At 56.5% G+C, this 23,114-nt stretch overlaps 8 protein-coding genes and 1 non-coding gene across 9 annotated transcripts; 6 read left to right on the top strand and 3 right to left on the bottom strand.

The window, feature by feature from the left end:
* Positions 1-34: 34 nt before the first annotated feature.
* On the bottom strand, positions 35-1,791 carry N656DRAFT_732171 (EF-hand). The gene is made up of 4 exons (XM_064812661.1): positions 1,425-1,791; positions 1,116-1,204; positions 622-917; positions 35-527 (listed from the first exon to the last, which is right to left on the bottom strand). The coding sequence occupies exons 1-4, from the start codon at positions 1,433-1,435 to the stop codon at positions 348-350; spliced, it is 576 nt and encodes a 191-aa protein (XP_064669673.1). The 5' UTR covers positions 1,436-1,791; the 3' UTR covers positions 35-347.
* Positions 1,792-2,821: 1,030 nt separating this feature from the next.
* Positions 2,822-6,098, bottom strand: N656DRAFT_829436 (CDC45-like protein). The gene is made up of 2 exons (XM_064818581.1): positions 5,011-6,098; positions 2,822-4,956 (listed from the first exon to the last, which is right to left on the bottom strand). The coding sequence occupies exons 1-2, from the start codon at positions 5,788-5,790 to the stop codon at positions 3,115-3,117; spliced, it is 2,622 nt and encodes an 873-aa protein (XP_064669672.1). The 5' UTR covers positions 5,791-6,098; the 3' UTR covers positions 2,822-3,114.
* A 1,785-nt stretch (positions 6,099-7,883) lies between these two features.
* Positions 7,884-9,078, top strand: N656DRAFT_710359 (S-adenosyl-L-methionine-dependent methyltransferase; the record flags this gene model as incomplete). Its single annotated transcript, XM_064811668.1, has 4 exons — positions 7,884-8,050; positions 8,109-8,296; positions 8,352-8,553; positions 8,619-9,078. The coding sequence occupies 4 exons, from the start codon at positions 7,884-7,886 to the stop codon at positions 9,076-9,078; spliced, it is 1,017 nt and encodes a 338-aa protein (XP_064669671.1).
* Positions 9,079-10,640: 1,562 nt separating this feature from the next.
* N656DRAFT_710289 (Clavaminate synthase-like protein) lies at positions 10,641-12,338 on the top strand (the record flags this gene model as incomplete). The annotated part of the gene is made up of 1 exon (XM_064811659.1): positions 10,641-12,338. One exon carries the CDS (start codon positions 10,641-10,643, stop codon positions 12,336-12,338), a length of 1,698 nt encoding a protein of 565 aa, XP_064669670.1.
* Positions 12,339-12,551: 213 nt separating this feature from the next.
* Positions 12,552-12,643, top strand: N656DRAFT_t83. Its single transcript has one exon. It is a non-coding gene; the product is annotated as a tRNA-Glu (tRNA).
* Positions 12,644-13,161: 518 nt separating this feature from the next.
* On the top strand, positions 13,162-13,869 carry N656DRAFT_710088 (HET-domain-containing protein; the record flags this gene model as incomplete). Its single annotated transcript, XM_064811643.1, has 1 exon — positions 13,162-13,869. One exon carries the CDS (start codon positions 13,162-13,164, stop codon positions 13,867-13,869), a length of 708 nt encoding a protein of 235 aa, XP_064669669.1.
* A 1,953-nt stretch (positions 13,870-15,822) lies between these two features.
* N656DRAFT_709984 (uncharacterized protein) lies at positions 15,823-17,292 on the top strand (the record flags this gene model as incomplete). Its single annotated transcript, XM_064811635.1, has 2 exons — positions 15,823-16,245; positions 16,309-17,292. The coding sequence occupies 2 exons, from the start codon at positions 15,823-15,825 to the stop codon at positions 17,290-17,292; spliced, it is 1,407 nt and encodes a 468-aa protein (XP_064669668.1).
* A 317-nt stretch (positions 17,293-17,609) lies between these two features.
* N656DRAFT_806388 (WD40 repeat-like protein) lies at positions 17,610-19,522 on the top strand (the record flags this gene model as incomplete). Its single annotated transcript, XM_064818345.1, has 3 exons — positions 17,610-17,846; positions 17,914-18,104; positions 18,162-19,522. The coding sequence occupies 3 exons, from the start codon at positions 17,610-17,612 to the stop codon at positions 19,246-19,248; spliced, it is 1,515 nt and encodes a 504-aa protein (XP_064669667.1). The 3' UTR covers positions 19,249-19,522.
* Positions 19,523-19,914: 392 nt separating this feature from the next.
* N656DRAFT_753783 (MFS general substrate transporter) lies at positions 19,915-22,128 on the bottom strand (the record flags this gene model as incomplete). Its single annotated transcript, XM_064813069.1, has 4 exons — positions 19,915-21,234; positions 21,293-21,640; positions 21,711-21,882; positions 21,955-22,128. The coding sequence occupies 4 exons, from the start codon at positions 22,126-22,128 to the stop codon at positions 20,213-20,215; spliced, it is 1,716 nt and encodes a 571-aa protein (XP_064669666.1). The 3' UTR covers positions 19,915-20,212.
* Between the last annotated feature and the right edge of the window lie 986 nt (positions 22,129-23,114).

Genomic DNA, 23,114 nt, shown 5'->3' with positions numbered 1-23,114 from the left:
TGCCTCTCCGCTCTCTTCGGGTTTCTGAATCGTTGTTCTGTGGCAGCTGCAAACAACCCAGAAGAGTTAAATTTGAGGTATCTCATTGCAAAGTTTGCTTGTCCCATCTAACCTAAAACCCTGAGGGCCTTGCATGATGAGGCTTCAGCCTCATCTGCAGCGGATAACAGGTGAAGCGGCGAAACCAATCGCATACAGGTCCCTTTGTAACCCGAATCGCCCGACACACAACACACGACACGCCGCCCATATTTCCATCCCTCTCCAGAGAGCCCACCTTACACTAGTTAGAAACCAAAAGACAAAAACAAGAATGCCCGCCCCCCGGGAGGCCTCGGCCTCCATTTTCACACTAGACCGTCGTACAGAGACAGCGCCGACACGATTGTCGCGTCGCGCTGGCTGCCTTCCTTGAACTCCTTCATGTCAAGACTGCCGTTCTCGTCTTTGTCCATCATCCGAAAGATCTTCTTGACTCGCTTCTCAGGCGTGTCCTCGTCCTCGGGGAGCTTGACCATTGAGCCGACCTAGCGGGATGAAAAACAAAAGTCAGCATGGCCCCGGGGGCAAGATGAACTAGTTGTATCTCTCCATTTTCGACCCTGAAAGGCGGGAATTTACCATCTTGTAAATCGCCTCGACGATCTTGAGCATCTCGTCGTAGCTGATTTTGCCGTCGCCGTCAATGTCGTACAACTGGAACGCCCAGTCGAGCTTGTCCTCCATCTTGCCGCGGCTCGTGACGCTCAGGGCGCAGATGAACTCCTTGAAGTCGATGGTGCCCGACTTGTCCGTGTCGAAGACGTTGAAGACATAGTCGGCGAAGGTCGAAGGGTCGCCAAAAGGGAAGAACTGGGCGTAGATCTTTTGGAACTCGCCCTTGGTGAGCATGCCCGAGGGGCAGTCTTTCAAGAAACCTAGCCAGACTGTCAGGCGGGGATGTTGATATTGATCCAGTTTCTACATTCGATCCATTGATTGCGCGGGTTTTCCGCTTGTGCGGGCAATGTCGGGAGGCAGCAGTGGCGGCGCCGGGGGAGGAGAGGAGCGAGAAGGAATGGAGAAACAGGAGGAAGAGGCGGGGCCGGTGCAAGAGAGGGAACGCGGTCACGCACCTCTATACCATTGCTGCAGCTCCTTCTTGTCAAAGTTGGTTGACTTTTGTAGCTCCTTCAGCTGGTCATCCGGGAGCTTCTTGGACTGCCTGCCAGCGAGCGAGGTGTTAGCGAAAATATCTAACTCGGTCGACTGTCCAGTCGTGGCTCAAAAGTCCTTGAGAGTCAAGCGCGCAGATCCGATCGCCGATCCCATCACCGAAGGCAAGGAAAGCGCGACACTCTTAAGACCGTGATCCCGCAACGATTGTCTCGGTAGATTCCTTGCCTAGCGCATAGAAGTCGCCAGAGAATGAGCCGCGTACTCACAAATTGCCCATATCGGCCGGAAAGATATGTTATTGTAGCAGCCGTGGCTGGATGGTGTTGCCGCTGGCGGGGTTGAGATGCGAGGGGCTTTGCGACAAGGGTTGGGCGCTCTATTCAGTTAGGTAGGTAAAGACCAAAGATCTCTCGCTGTATGACTCTTGCCGAATTGGGTTTGTGGTCGTCAGTAGGTAATGTATCTGTTGAGGAGGGTATACAGAACAGCAGAACTAGGTGGGTCAAATGCTAAAGTCGGGAACAGCGGGACGATGTTTTAGAAACTCGTGGTTCACTGGAGTTTTGAAGGTGGATGACAGTAACGGCTGGCGGGCACAGGACGACTATGCTGGGTACGGCAGGTAGCTTGGTAACCTGATACATATTTACACAGTCCCATTGAAGAACGGCACAGAATGCACAGTGCTACCTGTAATTGATTGGAATACGGATACTTGAGGCTCTTCAGACTGGTAACGTATCTTACATACATAACAGACAATAATCACAGTGAAGCCCCTTTTGTTTTGGTTCAGGACAAGGGCCTGATAAGGTAGGCATGTACAATTTACGTAGTAGAGCTACGACATGGGATATAACTGGACTTCTGATGATATATGTTCATGTGGCACGTAGTTGAGCTGCTGTGGCAGGACCACTGGAAAGGATATCGCATCCGCGCCGTTCATGTTCAACTTCGAAGTTAGCGTGCAAGTGCGCAAGGCTGGCTTCCCTTTGGTCCGTAGGGTAAGGAGACGTTATGGACAGGAAGAACGGAGTTTCGACATTGTTTGAGGCAACGGTTGATAATGAAGCGGGGCCGAATAAGTGTAGTGTATCGTATTGTACTGTAGAATACACGTACTGTATCGGTGGTGTAAGTTACCTAGCGGTGAAACAATCCGTAGAGATTACTCCGTAGTAGGCTCGAGGTAGGGAATAATACTTACGGCAGCGGCGTATCAAAGAAGCATGGCCATAACTAGGGGTGCCCGCCCGATTTCAGTGACACGCATCTTCCAAGTTGCTGCGCCCACAATGGCATTCTGACGAGTCCCGTGAGAGCAGGCAGGCTGTGCCAAAAGGACAAGGCGACCTGCTGGTGCGCGGGGCACTCCAGCAAAGCTCATCCACCAGAAGAGAGGATCCTGCTTCGCCGATCGATGACATAAGGGGGCTGTGCAAATGCGCCAAGACTGAATCGAAGGCCCTGCTTAAACACTTAGGACCCCTGTCGATCGTTCAATGCCGTGCGATGTTGGGTCCACTGTATCGGCGCTGTCGGGTAAAACCGATTTTAACATTAACTAGCGGACCGTTACCCGTTCGCAAAGAAGGTCGGTGCAGAGAAAGGGTAATCACGATGTTCAAGATGGCTCGGATGGATAAGATAGACGATGTGAATAGCCCTAGCAATGCCTGTTCCACTCCATAAGACCAAACAGCAAAAATACCTACTTAGCAATGCGTGCTGTACCATATATACACTAACATCAAAGTAAACTCTACACTTCCCATGCCGGCCTGCCTCGTATCATCATCATGCCTCTTTAGCGGTGCAGGAAAAGAAGAAAGGGATATAAGTCCAACAGGGGTAGACAGAAACACGCTTCCCACACGCCCGATATACCCTGCAGTCCACCAGCCACCCACCCACTCGCGACCCATGCAACAAGGGAAGTCCCCAAACTCTAGCTCACCCAACAACAGCCTTCATACTCAGGCTCTCCAGGAAACCTCCTAAATCCTCCTTCTTGACCTCAACCACGCAATGCTCAAAGCTGTCGATCCGCACCCTTGCGTTGGTCTCGGCCACCACTTCTTGGAATGCTGTGCCGAATCTGTTGAGCCCAAACCCTCGCTCGTGGGCTTCATCGTCGTCCTCGTCATCACTCCCGTCGCCCTCCCCGTCTTCGCTCTCGTCAGAGGACTCCTCTTCGTCATCCTCTTCCTCTTCCTCACCCTCATCGTCATCCGCATCACCCCGCTCCGCTTTCCGCTCCCTCCGTGCGGCCCTCTTCTCCTCCCTGATCTTTTCCCTTGCCCGCCGCCTCTCCTCCCTCTGCTCCTTTTCTTTGGCCTTCTTCTTGGCCGCCTCGCGATTCAAAAAGGCCGTATCCGGCCCGCCGCCGCCTCCCGTGCCCACCACCACATACACGCCCCTCTTCTCGTCCAGACTGGCCACGACGAGCGGAGTGCCCCTGCCGCCCTGCGCTAGTTTGCCGCCCGTGGCGTCCTTCTCCTGTTCGGCGAGCGCTTCCCCGATCCATAGCGCAAGCTTGGTCAGCGCCCCCGGATGGTTAAAGAGCGCTGAGTGCGGAGAGTCTTTGACGACACACATGCGGAAAGCGCGAAGGTGTGATATTTGTTTCTTCTTCAGGAGGGTGGTGCCCGTGGTGAAGATGGCTTTGTGGAGGAACTGCGCCGTGGGTAGGCCTGCCTTGAGGGATTCGATGTCTTCGAGGGCGTCGTAGGCTTCCCAGAACCGGGGGAGCCACTCATCGCTCGGAGATTCGTGCTGCTGCGGGTCGCCGTCGAGGTTGATGGGCTGTTGCTGGGAGGGGGTAACGGGTCCGGGGCCGTCCGGACTGGTGGGCGCGTTCTTGCCCACCTCGAGGAGCGCGCCAATGACGACGCCGACGTCCTGCGCGCTTAGCGTTGCCCGCCACCCCCAGCTGCGGACAAAACCCCATCCGTCTTTGGCACCGCCGCGGTCTTTGCCATCCGTGTCCATGGTCGGGACCAGTTCGTCGAGGTTGTAGAGCGAGGCGTATTTGAGCAGCTTGGTGCGCAGCTCTCGCTTGAGCATCATATCCATGTGGGTGTAGCTCTGCTTGCACTGTACCAGGCTGACACCCATCTTGGCCAGGAGCTTGTGCAGCCGCTTAAGGCCGGTTTCGCTCCACGTCTTGAGGCGGGAGAAGAGGTAGGGTGAGTGCAGCATGCTATCGTAGAGACTCCAGTGCCTAATAAGCAGGAACTTTGGTTCGGGGGACAAGCGAATGCTGGTATCCTCCGGGCTGCGCGCTGTGGTCGGGATGATGCCCGTGTTCTCGGGAAGTGCCCGGCCGTTGGCTACCTCGGGGGGGTTCAACCGTCGAACTTCGTCCCGTAGGAGCTGTCGTATCCTTGCTCCGCGCAGCCCCAACCAGCCCGACGCTGGTCGAGGCTCGGAGCTGCGAACAGGCACGGCGATGCCGGCCGAGGACCGCCCGTACAGCTCCATTGAGGTGACTCCAACAATCGCCCACCACAGCAGGTCGTTGTCTTCTCGGCCCAGCTCCGAGGCGAGGGAGTACATCATGGAAGAGATGGGTTCCGAGTACGAAGCGCCTAACTGGTAGTAGTCTCTCAGCACACTCTCATTTTCGCGCCGTAGCCGCAGGAGTCTCCGCCTCAACGTCCTAGCTGATGGCACTTTAGGGGGCTGAGCGGCAGTTGGGGGTTCCAGAGCGTCGCTGGAAAAGATAGCTTCGTCTCTCAGCGATATGAGACCCCGCTGTGCTGGGCGCCGCGGTGAATCTGTGATGGGAGTAGACTAAATGCACCGCTGTTAGCTATCAGTATACCGACAAGCCCAACCCTGACATACCGAGTTGCTCCTTCGCCGCTGCCGAGGACGGCCATCGTCCTCACTATCATCTTCTGCGTCGTATAAGTCCCATGACTTGCGCTTTTGGCTCGGTCGGGGCAGCGACGCAGCGACTCCAGCGTCGTCATTGTCACTGTAGGCGTCGTCATCGCTGTCGCCCAAGTCCTCCCCGTCATCTTCAATATCCGGCATGTCCACTAGCGCGAGGTACGCATCTCGTTCCTTGCCCAACTCCTCTTCAATATCGCCGTCGTCAAACACGACAATGCCGCCTTTTCCAGGATGGTATGCACGGTCAATGCACCCGCCTTTCACGCCAGCCGGAGACCGGCTCGCATAGGTGGACGCATCATCAGTCTGCGGCTCCAGTGGAAACCCCCCAAAGACGTTGCTGAGGTTCCATGGACGATGAGAATCGACAAGCCACACCTCGACCTTGCTGAACGTGTTCTCTTCGCCTTCGGGTTCCAACCCCAAGACGCTCCCCAAGTCAACCATGCCGCCCACGCCCAGACAGACAACGACCCCGCCAGCACCACCGCGTTTCTCCATCATGGGAGCCACGAGTTCCCTGCCGACGCGTTCCAGGTCGGCGTAGCCAGCCACGGGCTGGATCTTGTGCGGGATGTAGTCATGCTTGAACAGGCGCGTGAGTATACGGCAGGCGCATAGTGCATCGGGCTCGAGAGCAACAAGGATAAGGACCGGTGGTGAGAGCGGATGGCGCGTGTTCTGTAAGTGGACATAGAGCTTCGAGATGAGAGAACGCGGAAGGTACATGGTTCTGGAAGGACTGCAGACGCGTTACTCCCCGAGGATGTTCATGAGGGCGCTGTATATCGAAACGATTCGGCGCGGGTATGGCAGTCTTCGATCGTCACAAACAGGCCCTGTCGGTAAGTGGGATTCGCGTCTAGCCCGAGCCTGAGAGACGCACGCGGTTGACGTGTCCTGAGCGAGATGTAATAACCAAAGTAGCAAGTAAAGATATTGGCCTCGTGAGTAATTAACTGTAGGCAACCGATCAGTTCAAAGAACGGACAATTGGGTTGAGGGTCGATCGCCAGCAGGAGAGTGGTGGGGAGCTGGTTAGAGGTGTTTACACTGATGTTACTTATCAAAAGAGTGCACCACATTTCACATTCACCGTGGCCCTGCAAGACGCGGTCCTGCAGGCGGCACGACGCGTTGATGTGGTGGCAGATGTACTGTTTTTTGCACGGTGCTAAGGTACGTACCTAATCATTCGAGTTTCCATCAGTTGAAAACACCTGGAGATCGAGCAATGCAACAAAGCACAGACCAACAGTCTTTGTGACCCCACCCTCCCAGTCCGCGACCGAGAGGCTAGGATTGCCTGCCGCAGGATGGGACTGGCCGGTCGACCTGTCCCGCTCTCTCCCCCGCCATTTCTTGCCCGTGGATCCGGCCTGGCTCTTTCCTCAGTGCATGAGTGGTAGCAACCGTGCTGTGAAACGTAAGGAAACAATTGGAAGCCACGGTCGCTTTCATTTGATGGATGTTTGCTTCCTTGACCCCTCATCTCTTGCGTGCTTTTACCTGGGTCCTGACCGCTTCTTTCCATGGCTCCCTAGGTACCTTATGCACTCACCGTTCGGTCCATCTGCCACTCCCGACGGGTGACAGTCCGTTTCTCGGAAGCCTTGAGCAGACTGTCGGCCGCACGCACACACACACTCATTCACTCACAGAGGGGTCGACCACTTTTGGTTTGTCTCGTCTTTCTCTCTCTCTCTCTCTCTCTCTCTCTTTTCCAAGCGCCAATGCAACACCGGACTTCCCGAATGCTTTCGCATGCCATGGCCGATACCCTACTTAGCTACTGGAATGGGGCTGCTGTGTGGCTTCTGCTTTGTTGGCTCATGGCTGCCATCCTGTGACGCTGACTTTGTCCCTGCACCTTGGCAGACTGTATACCGACACTCTGGTAACTTGGAAACGCAGTGTGAAGCTGTTGGCTGCTGCTCTGCCACCGGGTCCCAGCGCTCTGGACAGCCCCCTCTGACCCCCCCTTTCCCGGCAGAGAGGATTGGGTGAGGGGTTTGTCTGCCGTGGCCCTGCGGTCTTCCGATGAGCTGGGTCGCTCGGGTCTGTGCCGTATGAGGCAGCAGAGAGGGTCAAGCCGCAGCGCTGGCGTCGTCTTCATGCAGCCATATCCCATCATCGTGTGCAGCACAAGGGAGCTGTCGTTTCTTGATTGGCTCCGGCCCCAGACTTGCACATCCAGTGCTCCACTCTCGTGGACCTAGGGCCCAAGGAAGGTTCTCATCAAACCATGCATCTGAGAAATCTCGTCGACTCGGCCCTTCCAAGTACCCGTCCGGCCACTGGGAGTTAGAGTGCATATTTAGCTTGCTTGGGTCGTCGAGTTTCCCTTCTTGGTCGTCATGACTGGCGCCTTTGACCGAGCTCCACGGAGGCTGTCCTTCCTGACAGCGTTCGCTTCGTCCGTCGCCGGACTCGCATAAATCTTGTTACGTGCTTTTCGCTTCTGCGAGAGGAGCGTCCGCCGTCGCAAAGCACTTTCTTGGTCCCCCTTCGGCCAGTAACAGGTGCCATTGACGGCCAACCGTTTAGATATGTCCCTTCAGTTGTGACCTCTCTAGCATATCTTTTTCTTCCCTAACTTCTCTCCACCCTGGGTCTGCCTGGTCCCCGGCTACCTGCTCTGAGGGGACTGCTTCACAGGTGCAACGTGCGCTCCTCAAGGACCGCCTGAAACATGTCCTTGGCCAGTACTTTCCATCTTATCACCGTTGAGGTTCAAGAAGACGTCGACCAGTGGTAGGCGCCTGAAGGGCTGCTGTTGAAATTGAATGCAGAAGGAGGGTTCGGCGAGCCCTCCCGGCGGGATGGAGGAAAGTGGCTTCATTGAACCACTTAGCGACGAGGATTTACTTACCGACGAGGATCTGGCGGAACAGGGTGATGCCACTTCTGACTACGAACCGAGCGAGGCTGAAAGCACCTTTGGCTCTCTGACCGAGAGCGTCACCGAGCATGTGTGGGAGTATGGAAGGTGTGTCGCAGTGACGTGATGGCCGCTCAATGGGCTACTTGCTGATAACGGCACGCAGACGCTACCATTCGTTTCGATACGGGAGGTATCCCATACCGAATGACGAGGAAGAATACAAGAGAGAGGCGTTACGGCATACAATGCTGAAGGAGCTCCTAAACGGCAAGCTGTTCCTTGCCCCGATTGGTGACAACCCCCAGAAGATTATCGATTTAGGCACAGGATTCGGGGATTGGGCCATAGAAGGTATGAGATGTCAAAGGCACATATGGGACTGGAAGCTGATGGGTGATGTTGTTAGTTGGCGAACGCTTTCCCGGTGCCAAAGTCACGGGTGTGGATTTATCGCCCATCCAACCTGTATGGGTCCCACCAAATGTCGAGTTCATGATAGACGACATTGAAGACGAGTGGGTGCAAGCGAACGACTACGATCTTGCACACCTGTGCTTCGTCAACACCGTCATTAAAGACAATGAAAGCTTGTTCAGCAAAATCTTACAGTGAGGAGGTTCCCGGAAACACATGGCGGCACAGAATGTTTCGCTAATGCTACGGTTGGCTACAGAAACCTCAAGCCAGGTGGCTGGGTGGAGGTTCAAGACATCGTTCCGAGGGCAACATCAGATGATGGAACGGTCCCATCCGATTACCCCCTGAACAAGTTTTATTCCATGTTGGGGGGCGTGCTAAACGACAAATATGGATTTGACCTCTGGGCCGTCGAACAGATCCCCGGCCTCTTACAACGCCTTGGGTACGTTAACGTGCAGAAGAAGGTGTACCATATGCCGTTGGGCGAATGGGCCAAGGACAAGCACTTGAGGCTTCTTGGCGGATGCTTTCGTGAGGTAGTCATGGACTTCGTTGGCGCCATGGCTGCGCGACCGCTCGTCGAGGGCGGCTACGACAGGGAGGAGATTGATGAGCTGGTGAGCAGCATCACAGCCGCAGTGATGAACAGGCGGATCCATGCCTACATGCCGATACACTTTGTTTGGGGTCAGCGGCCGCCCGCATCAGCATGAGCATGAGCTGGGAGCCCTCTTTGAGCCGGGGGCGGGGCGGGGGTTGGGGGCAACAACTCTTGGGGAATTCAAGAGCCGGAAGGGTTTCTGCAACGGCTCGTCTGCAACCCAGAATTTCGGGGGAACATACCTGCCAGGACAGCAGAACAAGCCTTGGGGGCTATCTGGGACCGTTATGCCATTCCAGTTTGATAAATTGCCGAATTGAAACGCGATGAGCGAGCCCACTCTACGGCGGCATTGCTCAAGCCATGAACTTTGGGATGACGTTGCATGCAGCTGCAGGTCTGACCCGCCCCCGGCCCATGGGTAGGGGATCGTGGTGATTCGTGGTGCTTGAAAACGACCGAAATCACAAATCACCGCGGTCGAAACCACCGAGGCCTCCCCCAAAGGAAGTGTGGACCGCGGGGATATCAATGAGCTCAATCCTCGGATGCAGGCGGGACTTGCAACTGACGCGAGTCTCGCAACATTGTACGTGAAGAAACAGAAGTTACAGAAATACCTCTCACAAGGTTACCCGAAGGGTGCTGCTTAGCACACACTTGCTTATCTCGCTATCCAGCTCATGGAGATTTGGAGACTGGCAAGAGATGTGGTTCGGTCATGTCAAACGCAGGTCAAGTTACTACCTTAGCACAGTACAGTACCGTTATCAACCCACCTCTATCCCCGCCCTTATTAGCTGTGCTCCTCCCCATGCGCAGCGGTGGAGATGTTTGCTAGGCATCTGGACTGTCTCTCGGTACGTACATCACGCCCTTGCTCTTTCCCTCACTAGATGCCGCAGAAACCGAGCAAGTCCAACCCGTACATTTCGAGTCAGTATAAAACCCACCCCCCCCCCCTCCAACTCCCTTTTCCCTCAACAGTTCAAGTGTTTCCGGTTTGAGCGTACAAAGGTCGAAGAGGGGAAGGAAATGCAGTAGGCATCGCGCCGCCAGGGCGATGGCATCATTCCATAATGGATTTCAGGTTTGCTTGCCCATCTCCCAACCTGGTTACCCAAGGTTGCTCGGGATCTTGATAGGACCCGAAGTCGTCACAACTCCCAAGGGATGGACGATAGGTACTTAGACTAACCCGCAAGGGCCTAGCAAACGGTGGGATTTGACTTGGCACATGGTGCAAGAAGGAATTGCCATGAAGCGCACCGATGACCATATTGGCTGGATGATATGCACATGTGTGGTTCGATTTGATGGATCGGGCGACACGTCAAGCATTCCGCTGTAGGGTGAGGTGGCTCGGTGGTTCCATTGAAGGTGTACGGAGTATATACCGTGGGTACTGTGTGTGTAACACGAGCAGCCCCTTGTGGCGCTGGAACGGCCCGCTAGGTTGACGTTATCAGCACTCTGTTAAGAGCCCCGCATCTTGATCAAAGTGCCGCTCGGCTTCCTTCCCGCCCCTGTCTGTGAACTTCCCGTCTCTGAATACTGAAATCGCTGCGGTTCCTTCCCGGTCAACCGCGCCCACCCAGAATCGATAGATGGGTAAACTCACATGGCAGATGGCGTATCACGACGGCCAAGAATTCAAGTATCGCGATAATGGATATGATGGATGCGCATGAGCAATTGAAGGTGCTCTGCCTGACAGCGGCTGATCAAATCGTCTCTGAGTGCTCCCCAGTCGTGAGGGACGGCAATGGGAGCACAGGTGTGGCAGACTGTGGTGAGCCTTTGGCACGGCTCCTTGGCAGGCAGGCTTCGCAACTGCTCAAGCTGTATCATGACGGCGCAAAAGCTATCCTTCCGTTGGAGGCAGGTAAGGAGAGGACCCTGCTCCTCAAACGGCTGGACGATCTTGTAGCGACATCGTATGCAAAATTCTATGCCTATCTGTTCAAGGATCTGCCCGTGTGCTGGCGGCAGCTGTACACGGACGCAAGCATCCTCAAGTTCGCTCTTCAGTACTTCTCTTGGCCGCTCAGCGATGCTTCTACCGTTGGCGGGGAGGCCAAGAGAGCAGCCGAAACCGCGCTTAATGACATGATCAGAACGCTTGATCTCGCCATCATTCTCGCCGGAGCAGCTGGAGAGCGCCGAGGAAGGCCATGGATCAACCAGGCCTTTGCGCTGCTCGAGCAAGTCTGGCAAGCGTCATCATCCGTTACAGGAGAGGCCCTCGATTCACCACGGCCATGCAAACGACTCCGAACGTCTGAAGATCCGGCCAGTCCCATAAAACTCTGGCACGACAGCCCTTCTTTCTCCCGCCATGCGCCGTTCACTCCGCCAGTTCGATCACCCGTGCGACGCGTCCACGACATGTCACTCGAAGCCTTCCAGCTCTACCTCGACTCTCTACCGCCAGCCTCCCCCCACCACCTCGGGCCCCTCCCGGTGATCATAACCGGCCTCACCGACTCGTGGCCTGCGCGAACCACTCATCCGTGGTGCAAGCCCTCGTACCTCCTCTCTCAGACCTTCTCCGGCCGCCGGCTCGTCCCCGTAGAGCTAGGCCGTAGCTACACCGACGAGGGCTGGAGCCAAAAGATCCTTCCCTTTGGCGATTTCCTCGAGCAATACATCACCAACCCCACCACCAACAACAACACCACCACCGGCACCAGCAGCAGTGGGACACACAACACCACAGGCTACCTCGCGCAGCACCCTTTGCTGACCCACATCCCGTCGTTGCTTGACGACATCCGCCCCGTGCCGGACCTGGTGTACACGTCGCCGCCGCGGCACCCGACGGACCCCTCGCAGGACCAGCCCGAGCTTGCCGCGCCGCAGCTCAACGCCTGGTTCGGCCCACCGGGAACCATCACGCCGCTGCACACGGACCCGTACCATAACCTCCTTGCTCAGGTGGTCGGGCGCAAGTATGTGCGCCTGTACCCGGCCTGGCTGGGCGGCAAGGCCATGCGCGCTAGGAAAGGTCGGGATGAGGGTCAGGCTGCGGGTGCGGGTACCAGTGGTGTGGATATGAGTAATACTAGTTGGGTGGATGTGGGGGTTTTGGAGGGATGGGATGAGCCTCCTCTGCCAGTCGATGACGACGCAGGGGGGAGGGATGGGGACTTGGAGTTGGAAGGGCGGGTTGATGTTGGTAGTGGTCTTGGGGATAGCGGGGAGGACGGAACTAGTGGGGGTAGACGGCGGTGGGGGGACGATGAGTTTAGGAAGCTGGAGTACTGGGACTGTATTCTTGAGGAAGGGGATGTGCTGTACATACCCATCGGGTGGTGGCATTACGTTAGGGGGCTGAGCGTCAGCTTTAGTGTGAGCTTTTGGTGGAATTGATGGTGTTTATGAGAGGCGAAGGCAACCTGCTTTCTGGGCCACCGGAGGTGGGTGTCTGCTTGCTACTCATACGCTGGTGTGCAAGCATAGCACTGTTAGGAAAAGGGTGAGGGGGGCGAGTTTGTTTTCATTACTCGGTGGAGGGGAATTGATCCAATGAAAAGGACAGTCTCCGCTGCAGCCTCCAACAAATCGGAACCACACACGATTCAGTCGGGTATGGTGTAGCGGTAACATCGTTGACTCTCACTTCTCAGAAGTGTCTGTTCTCTCAACAGCCCCGGGTTCGACTCCCGGTATCCGAGTCTCTTTTTTCTTTTGCAACTCTTTTCAGGCTACTCGAATTGCTCAAGCTCAACTTTGCTCAATCCGGATTCTATTTTCGTCTGCCCAGTTCCCAGATGAACACCACGACAGAATATCACTGCCCCAGAAACCACCGGTACCGGTATCGGCTGCGGCACGTTTCTACTTGAAAATGAACACGAAACAATGGTGGCATCATGGTCAGAATCATACGGATACCCACAACTTCACAAGCGGCTCTCGGTGTCTCTGACTCTCATACCTTGAAACTCAGTTCAAAGCCATGAAGGTTGCAATTCAGGCAGCGCCTTGTGATGGTGGACTTCGCTGAGGTTCTAGGCGAACAGAGGCCTCCGGATAAGTATCAAGAGACCTGATCGCAATGGAACGTCGGAGCTGAACGACTCGGAAGTATCCAAAGCCCAGCACGTTCATACATTCCCACACCACCAACGAGACAACATCTCTCCACAGCCGTTTCTAGTGTGATGTGGTATTCTTACAAACCAGCGTCAACATGCGATTTTTAAACTCGAAAACACTAGAGTTCGAGGAATTCCTTGGCGAAGCCGGCAGAGGCATCCCTCCTTACGCAATCCTCTCTCACACATGGGGCCTGGACGAGGTATCTTACAAGGACCATGTCGACAAGAAGAGCGCTTCACAAAAAGGGTTTGTCAAGGTCGCAGGATGCTGCCGGCTCGCCGACTTTGAGGGTTTTGGCTACGTGTGGATCGACACGTGCTGCATCGACAAGTCGTCGAGCGCAGAACTGAGCGAGGCCATCAACTCCATGTTCCAGTGGTACCGGGACGCGGCCATTTGCTACGCCTGCCTGAGCGACGTGGACAGCTCGGAGGATGCCACCCTGGAAACATTCTCGTTTGCTGGCAGCCGCTGGTTCACGCGTGGCTGGACGCTCCAGGAGCTCCTCGCTCCGGCAGAGGTCGTCTTCCTCGCCTCGGACTGGAAGGAGATCGGCACCAAGATGTCGCTCGCCAAAGAGGTCTCTTGCATCACGGGAACTGGCCTCAGCGCGCTGACGGAGCGTCGCTGGTCTGATTACAGCGTCGCGCAGATGATGTCGTGGGCCGCTGGGCGCCAGACGACGAGGCCCGAGGACGAGGCCTACTGTCTGATGGGGCTGTTTGGCGTCAACATGCCCATTCTCTACGGCGAAGGTCTGAAGGCCTTTTACCGTCTGCAGCTGGAGATTTTGAAGTAGTCAAACGACCAGTCGCTCTTTGCCTGGAGCTATCCCGAGGACCAGTACTCGCACGCGCAGATGTCGGGGTTATTAGCCCCGTCGCCCGAATACTTCAAACATGCCTCTGAAGTTGGTCTGCGAGAGTACGGCTCCGGAGAGGAGTACGAAAATCCCTTTGAGCTGGTGCATCAACTTGTTAGACTCAGGCTCCGCGTGTTTCGGCATGTTGAGGCAATGTGCCTCCGGCGGCTACCCAGCAAGCCAGTCGTTTTTTACCTCGTTGACATGCAGAGCTCAGACGGCGAAAAGCGTACCGCTGCGACGCCGGACCTACAGCGAAATGGCATGACGAATCTTGAGACTCAGGAGCCTGAGTCCCCGGCTCCCGTTGTATCAGTTGTTGTTGAGGATGTCGGTGCAGAATATGAACCGGTCGGGGAAGGCAAGGAAAACGCGGAGGTGCCCGCTGCGAGAAACGCATCGAATCTGGAAGTGGTCGGTCTGAAACAAGACCAGGCTGGTTCTGAGTTGAGTCCCCGGTCCGACGATGGCCCCACAAACCCCGAGAAGTGGCATTGGTGCATCTACGAGCCTGTTGTCGTTGTACCGTTGAGGTGTCAAATTGGCAGCCATCGGCTGGGGATACTCCTTTCTAGGGGCATCGTCTCCCGCGTGGAGGGTGGTGCTCTGTCTCGACTGCACAACCCATCGCTCGTTGCAATCGACACGGTGTGGGACCCACGATCATCGTACATCACCGCCTATGCCAACATTTCGATACGCGAAGCAGCGCCCGCTTTGCGGCCCTCGGAGCTATTTGTGCCACCTCGGGAGTGGCCCGAGGTAAGGATCGCGCCCTTGCTATCGGCCGGGTATTCCATTCGCTGTTTCGGCGACCCGGCCGGGGGATGGGAGCTCAACCGTTTGGCTGGTGCGCTGGGCGCCTTGGTTCCAACGCGCAATGCGCCGTGGGAGGTCGACCATTCGCGGGGCGTCTTGGTGCTGACCACCAGGGAAGACGTTCTCAGGCGGTATGAGAATCCCCACCTTGCGCCACTAGAGGTCTTCTACAAGACCTCGGACGATGAGAAGAAGCCCTCGTTCTTCTTCGTTCTTGAAAATCGTCGCTATGGTGAGCTGACCTGTGAGGTCGGGGTCTTCAAGACGGATGCATTAAGCACTGGATTCAGTGCCTATGCAAGTGACCTCCTGAAAGCAAGGCTTGCAAAGGTGCCCCTGGGCGACGGGAAAGCCGTTCTGATGAAATACCGGGAGGGACTCAATGCCAGGTACGTCATCCTGTCGATTGGGGAGATGGCTGGGGATGCTGGAGAGCCTGCAAACTTCTTGGCGAACTACTCCGTATGAGCTCGATAACTGGCCAGATAGGTACTATGGCAAGGCATTGGCGCCGACTGTTGCCTTGACCTAAGAACTAGGTGATTTATCGGCGAGGCTTACTCCTAGGTGGTGCTAGATGTGGTACCGTAGCACCTCCAGGTATATCACCGTAATGAAACTGTGCGAGCTCCTATAGCTCGTCACTAAGACCTTTTGGATGTGGTAGGTACTCGTACCGAGGACATGGTAAGATAAAGCTTTTTACTTCGTACGTATCTGTAAGTTTACAGTACCAGTACCCTTTGGCAACATGGGTTGTAGCTCCTGAGCCGCTATCCAATCACGTTGTTCGTACCGAACGAAAACGGCATGACAGCGGGTCAGGGGCACGTTTGACATGGTCCACCGACTCCACCTGCGTTGCGAATTCGTCTCCGGCAATCTGTCCAAAAGGAACGGAAATCGAGGACACCCATTCCAAGTCGACGCCGAACCATCCCGACTAACGTCTGGATTACGGCATCCGGCTGTCCAGATGGCCAGTTCACGCCTTCTCTCCGTTCGACCTGTGCCATAACGTAACCCTCCATTTTACTGCAGTCCCTTAGCCATGAACACGACCTGCCAGACATGACCCCGTCCTCAACATCGCTGTCGCGCACCGAGACTCTCAGTCTCCTAGCGCTGACAGTCGCCTGCGTCGCCGTTCTCGCGAATACCTTCCAGGGCGATGGCGAGCCGCTCATTGCGTCGCTTGCCCTCAGCGGCATCGCATACGCTGCTACATTTGCCATGATCCGCTGGCTTGGTCCGACCTTCATCAAGGCCGGCCTCAAGGGCGTCGACATGGCCAAGCCCTACCGAAAGGAGATACCCGAGTGCATGGGCGCCCTTTGTGCCGCCGTGTACCTGCTGGTCGTCATCATCTTCATTCCTTTCCCTTTTTACAAGGACATTGTCGCGGCGACGAGCGGAGGCGGAAACAGAGACGTGGTGCTGCACGTCGAGCATGTGCAGCAGGGCCGCTTTCTGCATCGCTTTCCGCACAGCAAGGTAGGTCGCTAGCCCCCTGGCGAGGAATAGGGCGTGGTTTTCTGATGGGTTTTCGGGATGCAGCTCGCTTCGTACTTGTCGGCCATCATCTCGTTACAGTCGATCGCGCTGCTCGGCATCGGCGACGACCTGTTCGACATACGCTGGCGACACAAGTTTTTCATACCCGCTTTCGCCTCGATCCCGCTCCTCGTCGTCTACTTCGTCGACTTTGGCGTGACATCGATTGTGATACCCATTCCACTGCAGCCGTACCTGGGCGAGCTCTTCGACCTCGGGGCGCTCTACTACGTCTACATGGCCGGCGTGGCCATCTTCAGCCCGAACAGCATCAACATCCTGGCCGGCATCAACGGGATCGAGGTGACGCAGTCTATCGTTATCGCCCTTTTGTTGGCGATTAATGATTGCTTGTACCTGCTGACGCCTTATCCACACCCCGCGACCGACTCGCACCTGTTCTCGCTCTACTTCCTCCTTCCCTTCCTGGGCGTGTCATTCGCGCTGCTCTGGCACAACTGGTATCCGGCGCGGGTGTTTGTCGGCGACACGTACTGCTACTTTGCCGGCATGGTCTTTGTCGTGGTCAGCATCCTCGGCCACTTCAGCAAGACACTGGTGCTGCTCCTCATACCGCAAATCTTCAACTTTGTCTACTCGACGCCCCAGCTGTTTGGCCTGGTGCCCTGCCCGCGCCATCGCCTGCCGCGATTCAATGCCAGGACTGGCCTACTGGAGCCGAGCGTCACGCCATGGACGGCGGAGCGGCAGCCCAAGCCGCTGGTCGCGTGGGGCCTGAGGCTGTTGGGTAAGCTAGGGCTGCTGAAGATCACGCTGGACCAAGAAGGAAAGATAGTGGAAACGAGCAACTTTACGATTCTCAACCTCTGGCTAGTCTGGAGGGGCCCACTACGCGAAGACCGGCTGGCGCTTGAGATCACGGCAATGCAGACGGCCATTGGCATGTTTGGCTTGTTTGTGAGGCACGGCCTGGCACTGCTGGTTTTCAAGGAGGACAATTGGAGCGTGACGATGGGCAGATGGTGAGATAACACCGGGATATGCCCATCTGTTCTGACTAAGATAGATTATAGAGCTTCTTTAGATCCTGTTGCGTGCGGTTGCCCTGGTTAATAAGGTTACTACACTGCAGTAAAAGTGGTGTATAGATAGGGGGTAACAAGCTTTCTACGGCGACTCTGTTAAGGTCGGGGGCTTCATATAGTTTACGTGCTGTACTGTAAAGTTACGTAATTTTGTAAAGTTACGTATTATCAGTACAGTATCTACCGCTTGCCCCAGAACATCAGCTACATAACCCGCCAGACCAAAGCTCCTGTCCCTAGATCAATATCATCACAAAAATGTCCAAAGTAGCTGCCTTCTTGAACGACCCGCCCCCGATAGACGACCTTCCCCGATTCGAATCCATCTTCAAGCATGGGCATCAGGACCTTGTACAAGCCGTCGCCTTCAATGGCCACGGCGACCGGTGCGCGACGGGGTCGGTAGACGGCAAGATCCGCGTCTTCAACCGCCACAAGGACGGCGTCTGGCGTCACTGCGACAGCTGGGGAGCCCATGCCGGCGAGATTCTTGAGGTGCGTCTCTATTGCTCCCGACATCCTTGCGCGGCGGTGACAGCAACTGATAGCACGCCATTTCCAGCTTCAATGGCTCCCAACGACAATCTACCCCAACCTCCTCGCCTCTCTGGGCATAGAAGGCCGTTTCAAGCTCTGGGCCGAAGATCCCTCGGCGGCCCCGGGCCGACGCTTCAGTGAATCCACCCGCAACGGCCCCGTCGTTGCCATCCCACCTTCGTCCTCGGGCCGCGCCAACCCCACATCTTCCTCCTCGTCCCATCAACCCCAACCCCAGCAACAACAGCACCAGCATCAGCAGCACGTTCCCAGCGCCCTCCCACCGCCGCCGGGTATTGGCTCTCCGGCCCCGATCCCGGCCAGCTCCGACGGGACCATCAAGCCCGCATTTGAGACGCGCAACCCGCGCAGCCCGTACCGGTCCTTCTCGCTCAAGCACGTCGACGACACCCGGACAACATACCTGGCGCTCGTGTCGGCCGACGGCGAGCTGCGCGTCTACGAGAACGACCGCGTCGAGAACCTGGCCACCTTCACCCTGCTCGACCAGCTGTCTACTACCACCACCCACGGCAGCGAGCAGCAGCAGCAGCGCGTGGCCGCCCGCGGCGAGGAGACGTCGTTCCGCGTGCGCTTCGACCCCAACCCGGACGTGTGCTACACGGCGCTGCGCGCGGGGGTTCCCGCCGATGCTCTTGGCTTGGTGGTGGTCGTCATGGACTCGCTCAAGGTCTACCGCACGCGGGACACGGTGCGCTCAGCCCTCGGCGTCGCCGCCCCGGGCAAGGGGTTCTACCTCGCCGCTGAGATCCGGCCGGGAGTGCATAGGGGTTTGATCAGGGACGTGGCTTGGGCGGCGGGAAATATCAGGGGGTATGACGTCCTCGCGACGGCGTGTCAGGATGGGTATGTAAGGGTTTTCAGGCTCGACACCCCGCCGCCGGAGAGGGAAAATGGTGGTAGTGGTGGTGATACCGGGGAGGGTGACGTGGATGAAAAAGACGGGGACGAGAAGAGGGAAGGTATGGGTGATGGGAGTACGAGGGGCGCATGGTCTGCGGCGCGGGTTACGAGGCACGCTACAAGACGCAGAGGGGATGCTGAGGACAGCGTTGTTGCTCGCGCGTCGGGGATACGCGCCGGGCTGGACCAGACCAGGAGCGACCCGGAGCGGACAAATACCGGGTTGCCGGGACAGATCCGGCATGTAATCACCGAGGTGTCGAGGCTGGACAGTCATCGGACGCCCGTGTGGAGGGTCGGATTTGATGACGACGGCCAGATCCTCGGCAGTGTAGGCGATGAGGGGAAGCTCATGTGCTACCGCCAGAAGCCGGATGGGACGTGGGCCAAGAGCACGGAGATGTCTATGGTCAAGATGAAGATGGCGGCGCCGTGAGGGGTGCTGGGAGTCAGGTTCAAGAAAACAAGTCGGCACCGCTGGCTTCTGTCTAGACTGCCTCAGTGGTGGTCTGCTGCGATTCGAAGACGGCATAACCCCCCACCCTCGCTTTCTGCGTCGCGGGTGGTGGTCAGTCTACATCTCGAATCGGCCGGTCCGAAGGGAGCCCGGCCATGTGGCCATGAGTATGCTCCAATGAATGCTGGACTAGACTCTCCAGTCGAGACCGCACTCTAGTTGTTGGACTGCATTCTTATGGAGATTGGCATAAAGTAATGGTCGGCGATACACTTTTCAGGGGCCTGCGACTCTAGGCCCCGCGCTCCGAGATTGCTGCTAAGAATCTGTCAATTAGCTCTTCGCACAACGGCTTCACTTTGAGAACATCACTTTATGATTCATGAGGTCTGTGTTCAGAGAACCTCACTTTATGATTCGTGAGGTCTGTGTTCAGAGGGCAGGCAACACGCTCGGGAGCATCAGAGCGCCACAAATGTAAAGGTGGATGAAGCTAGGGGCCAACGGGCAGCAGCAGCAGAAGGGGTATGTGCATGGATGGGATCTAGACTCAAGACGGACGAAGTGGGAAGACGAATGAGAAATAACCTGCAGTCTGGGACATCCCCTGTGCTGTTCCAGCTGTGATGAAAAGCTGTTTAGTGTGCTTATACAATGGTTGACCGTGTGTACTGTACTTATACCTATCAATCTAGTCGGTTGTGCTATTGACATCGCTCTAACTGTAGCTTCCGCCTGCCCGTCTGTCCTTAACCACTTGCTAGTCCGCAGTTGTAGGTGTAGTTCGCATCAGTATTACCACAAGACGTAATCAAAATGAAGTAAGACAACAAAACGCCCTTTGCCTTAGCCAGCTTGAACGCAGATGAACTAAGTTTTCCCTCTAGCACTAGTACCACTATCCAATTCCATCCGTAACTCCAATCTAAAACCCAGTAAAAAATCACAGCATATACCGAAACGGTGACGTTCTCACACCGGTGGTACTTCCCACCAACGCCTCCCCTTCTTCTCCCTCATCGTCCCCTCCCCGCCCCGCCTCCTCCTCATCCCACCGCCTATTCACCCTCGCCAGATAGCCCCTCAGCACCGCCGCGAGCAGCGCAACGCTCAACATGGCCCCGGCGCAAACCGCCATGCCGCTCGTGTAATAGGGCGCGTCCCTGTCCGGGTACAGCCGTGTGCCCACTAGTGGCCCGCACTGGCCGACGACCTGCAGCAGGGCAAACCCGGCGCCCTGCCGGGCCTCGCCGCGCTGGTTGTTGATGCTCCACGCGATGGTCAGGACCACTACGTTGAAGAAGCCCACGGCGGCAGGGAACACGGCGAGGTAGCGCACCCAGCTGCCGGGCTCAAGCGGGCCAAGGGGGAGCCAGTCGCACGAGGAAAGCGCGAGCACCGCGTACCCGGCCGCCGACGCCAGGGCGTGGGCCATCAGCAGTGGCGCGCGGGCGCGCATCGCGTCTGAGGCGTAGGCCGTGACCAGCACGATCAAGAAGGCGGCCAGGTAGGGCGGGGCGGCGAGCGCCTGGGCCGATACGGCGTCGTGGCCCATGGAGCGGAGGATGGTGGGCAGAAAGACGGGCATGGACGAGTAGGCCAGGTTGGTGAGGAAGAAGATGGCCGACGTGAGCCACGCCGCGGGGTCCGAGAAGACGGCCAGGGTGTCGCGCGCTGCAGAGACGGGCTTGCTGCTGCTGCTGCTGCTGCTGCTTACGCCGTGGCGAGGAGTGGGAGTCTTTTCGTCCTCGAGGCGCAGGCGGGCGACTTTCTTTTCCCGCCGAGTCAGGTAGGACGCGGTTTGGGGCGAGTCGGGAACGATGTTCCATGCTAACGCAGCGGCGAGGATCGACGGGAAGCCCTCGATTAGGAAGAGCAACCGCCAGGGGGCGATGGGGCCGGATTCGGCAAGCTTGAGAATCAGCCAGGCGAGGGAGGAGGCGAACGTTGTGGCTAAGGGGGCGGCTGCAGGGAGAGAGAGTATAAGCTATCCAGCCAAATTGAGGTGTCCTGAAGAACACACCTGATACAAAGATGGCGGTCCTAAACGCCAGCTCGCTCCGCCTGAAGAAAAAGGACAGATAGAACGGCACGCCTGTAAAGCCTGCCTCCCCGATCCCCAGCACGGTCCGTAAGAAGATAAGCATGGGGTAGTTCACAGCTACGGCCTGCAGTGAAGCCGTCACACCCCATGAGAGGACGAGGGCAGCGACGTAGATGTGCGCGGGGATGATCCGCCAAAGCAGTGCCATCCATTCGAAGGCGATGTACGCTATGTAGAAGGCGGCAACCGACCAGATGTACCAATCATCGCGCGGCGGCACGGACTGGAGGTCATCGTCCATACCGGCAATGCGGGCATTGCCAATGTCTATGGATGCATATCAGCAACACTTCCTCACGCCAAAGCATGGGAACCAAAGGGGAGGAGCAATCCGTACTCGACCGGTCGAGGAAGCTCAGCAGATACAACCCGGCCAGGAACACCACCAACTTCCGGTCGAATTTGCGTACAACGGATCTCTCTTCCTCGGGATTATACAGCCGCCGCCGTTGCCGTCTTGATGACGATTCGCAACCATCCGAGAGTCGCCTTCCCGGTCCCTCATCCCCCTCCTTGCCTCGTATCCCCTCCTGAAGCTCATATTCCTCATGGTCAGCCTTTCCCGTCTGTCCATGTCCGACCTCAAGCTCATCCTCATCTTCATCCTCGGATCCCGTATCAGGGGTCAGTCGCCTGCCACCGCGCACAGTAGTAGCCCCGGGTGGTGATGACGACGCCTCAGACGATGAGGCCGACGACCGTGTCCCAACTGGCTTTTGAACACCCTCACTATCCAGCCCTCGAACCGTGTGCATGGGTATACTGAAGGAGGTTGACACCATTGCATGCGATTTGAGATTATACTGCGCCTTTAGTGGTGAGGTTGTCCGCAGCTGGATTCCGTCACTACAAAGCGACGAAAGGGCCCAGCTTCCCCTGTAATCGGGTTCGACGGGTTACAGGAAAGGCGAAGCCGCCAGTCAATCAACCACAGTTCAGAGAGATGATGGACCCATTTTGATTCATTTGTGGTGCTTCGCTTGCATACTTCAATGTCGCCCATGAGTTCAATTGGAAATTGGGTGTGTCCATGTCAGAAAGATCAGGAATGACGGCCGGAGTGATTGCCACTGGCAGTGATCTTACCCTAGTCCGCCTATCGAATAGCGCACTGTACAGTATGTTGGTCCGCGGCAGCCAATTTATTGAAACGAGGGCCCACTGTGCATCAAGCCATCTGAATTCACGACCTCGTCCATTGCAGGTTGACCAACCTTTGAGATAATGATTCTGCTGGTTATCCAATGACAGTGGAGGTCAAAACTTCGGACGGAACTGCATCCAAACCAGTTAGCCATCTACAGTTCGGACCAGATTGCCAGCTGGTCCGTTACCATATTGGGTCACAAGCAGAGTACAACACCTTAAGGCGCTCACTTCAAATGGTCTAAGTAAAGCTCGTAAAGGCACTCAAAGCTTGGGTTATGCGCACCCAGACATATGGACAAGCACACAGCAATCCAGCGATTCTCGAGTCAGAGGCAGCGGACCAACCATCTTCAGCTATATACTTGCCCGGATCAGCTTAAAATGCGATTTACACGAAGCCCACCAAACAGCGCGCGTCGAATCGAGCAGCTCAGATCTCCAAGGGGCGCCTAGGCGCACACAGCTATCATGAAACGCTTCCCCAAAAGCCAGCGTTTCCCGCCTTTTCAATCGTCATAACCATCTCGACCAACCGGCGCAGAAGGTGAGAATTTCAAGCAGGATCCTCTGCAGAAAAGCCACTTCCAACATC

This window comes from Canariomyces notabilis (genome assembly GCF_033297395.1).
Source record: "Canariomyces notabilis strain CBS 508.74 unplaced genomic scaffold N656scaffold_12, whole genome shotgun sequence".
Lineage (NCBI taxonomy): Eukaryota > Fungi > Ascomycota > Sordariomycetes > Sordariales > Chaetomiaceae > Canariomyces > Canariomyces notabilis.
Note: the sequence above shows the minus strand (reverse complement) of the source record. Positions and strands in the feature narration are given on the sequence as shown.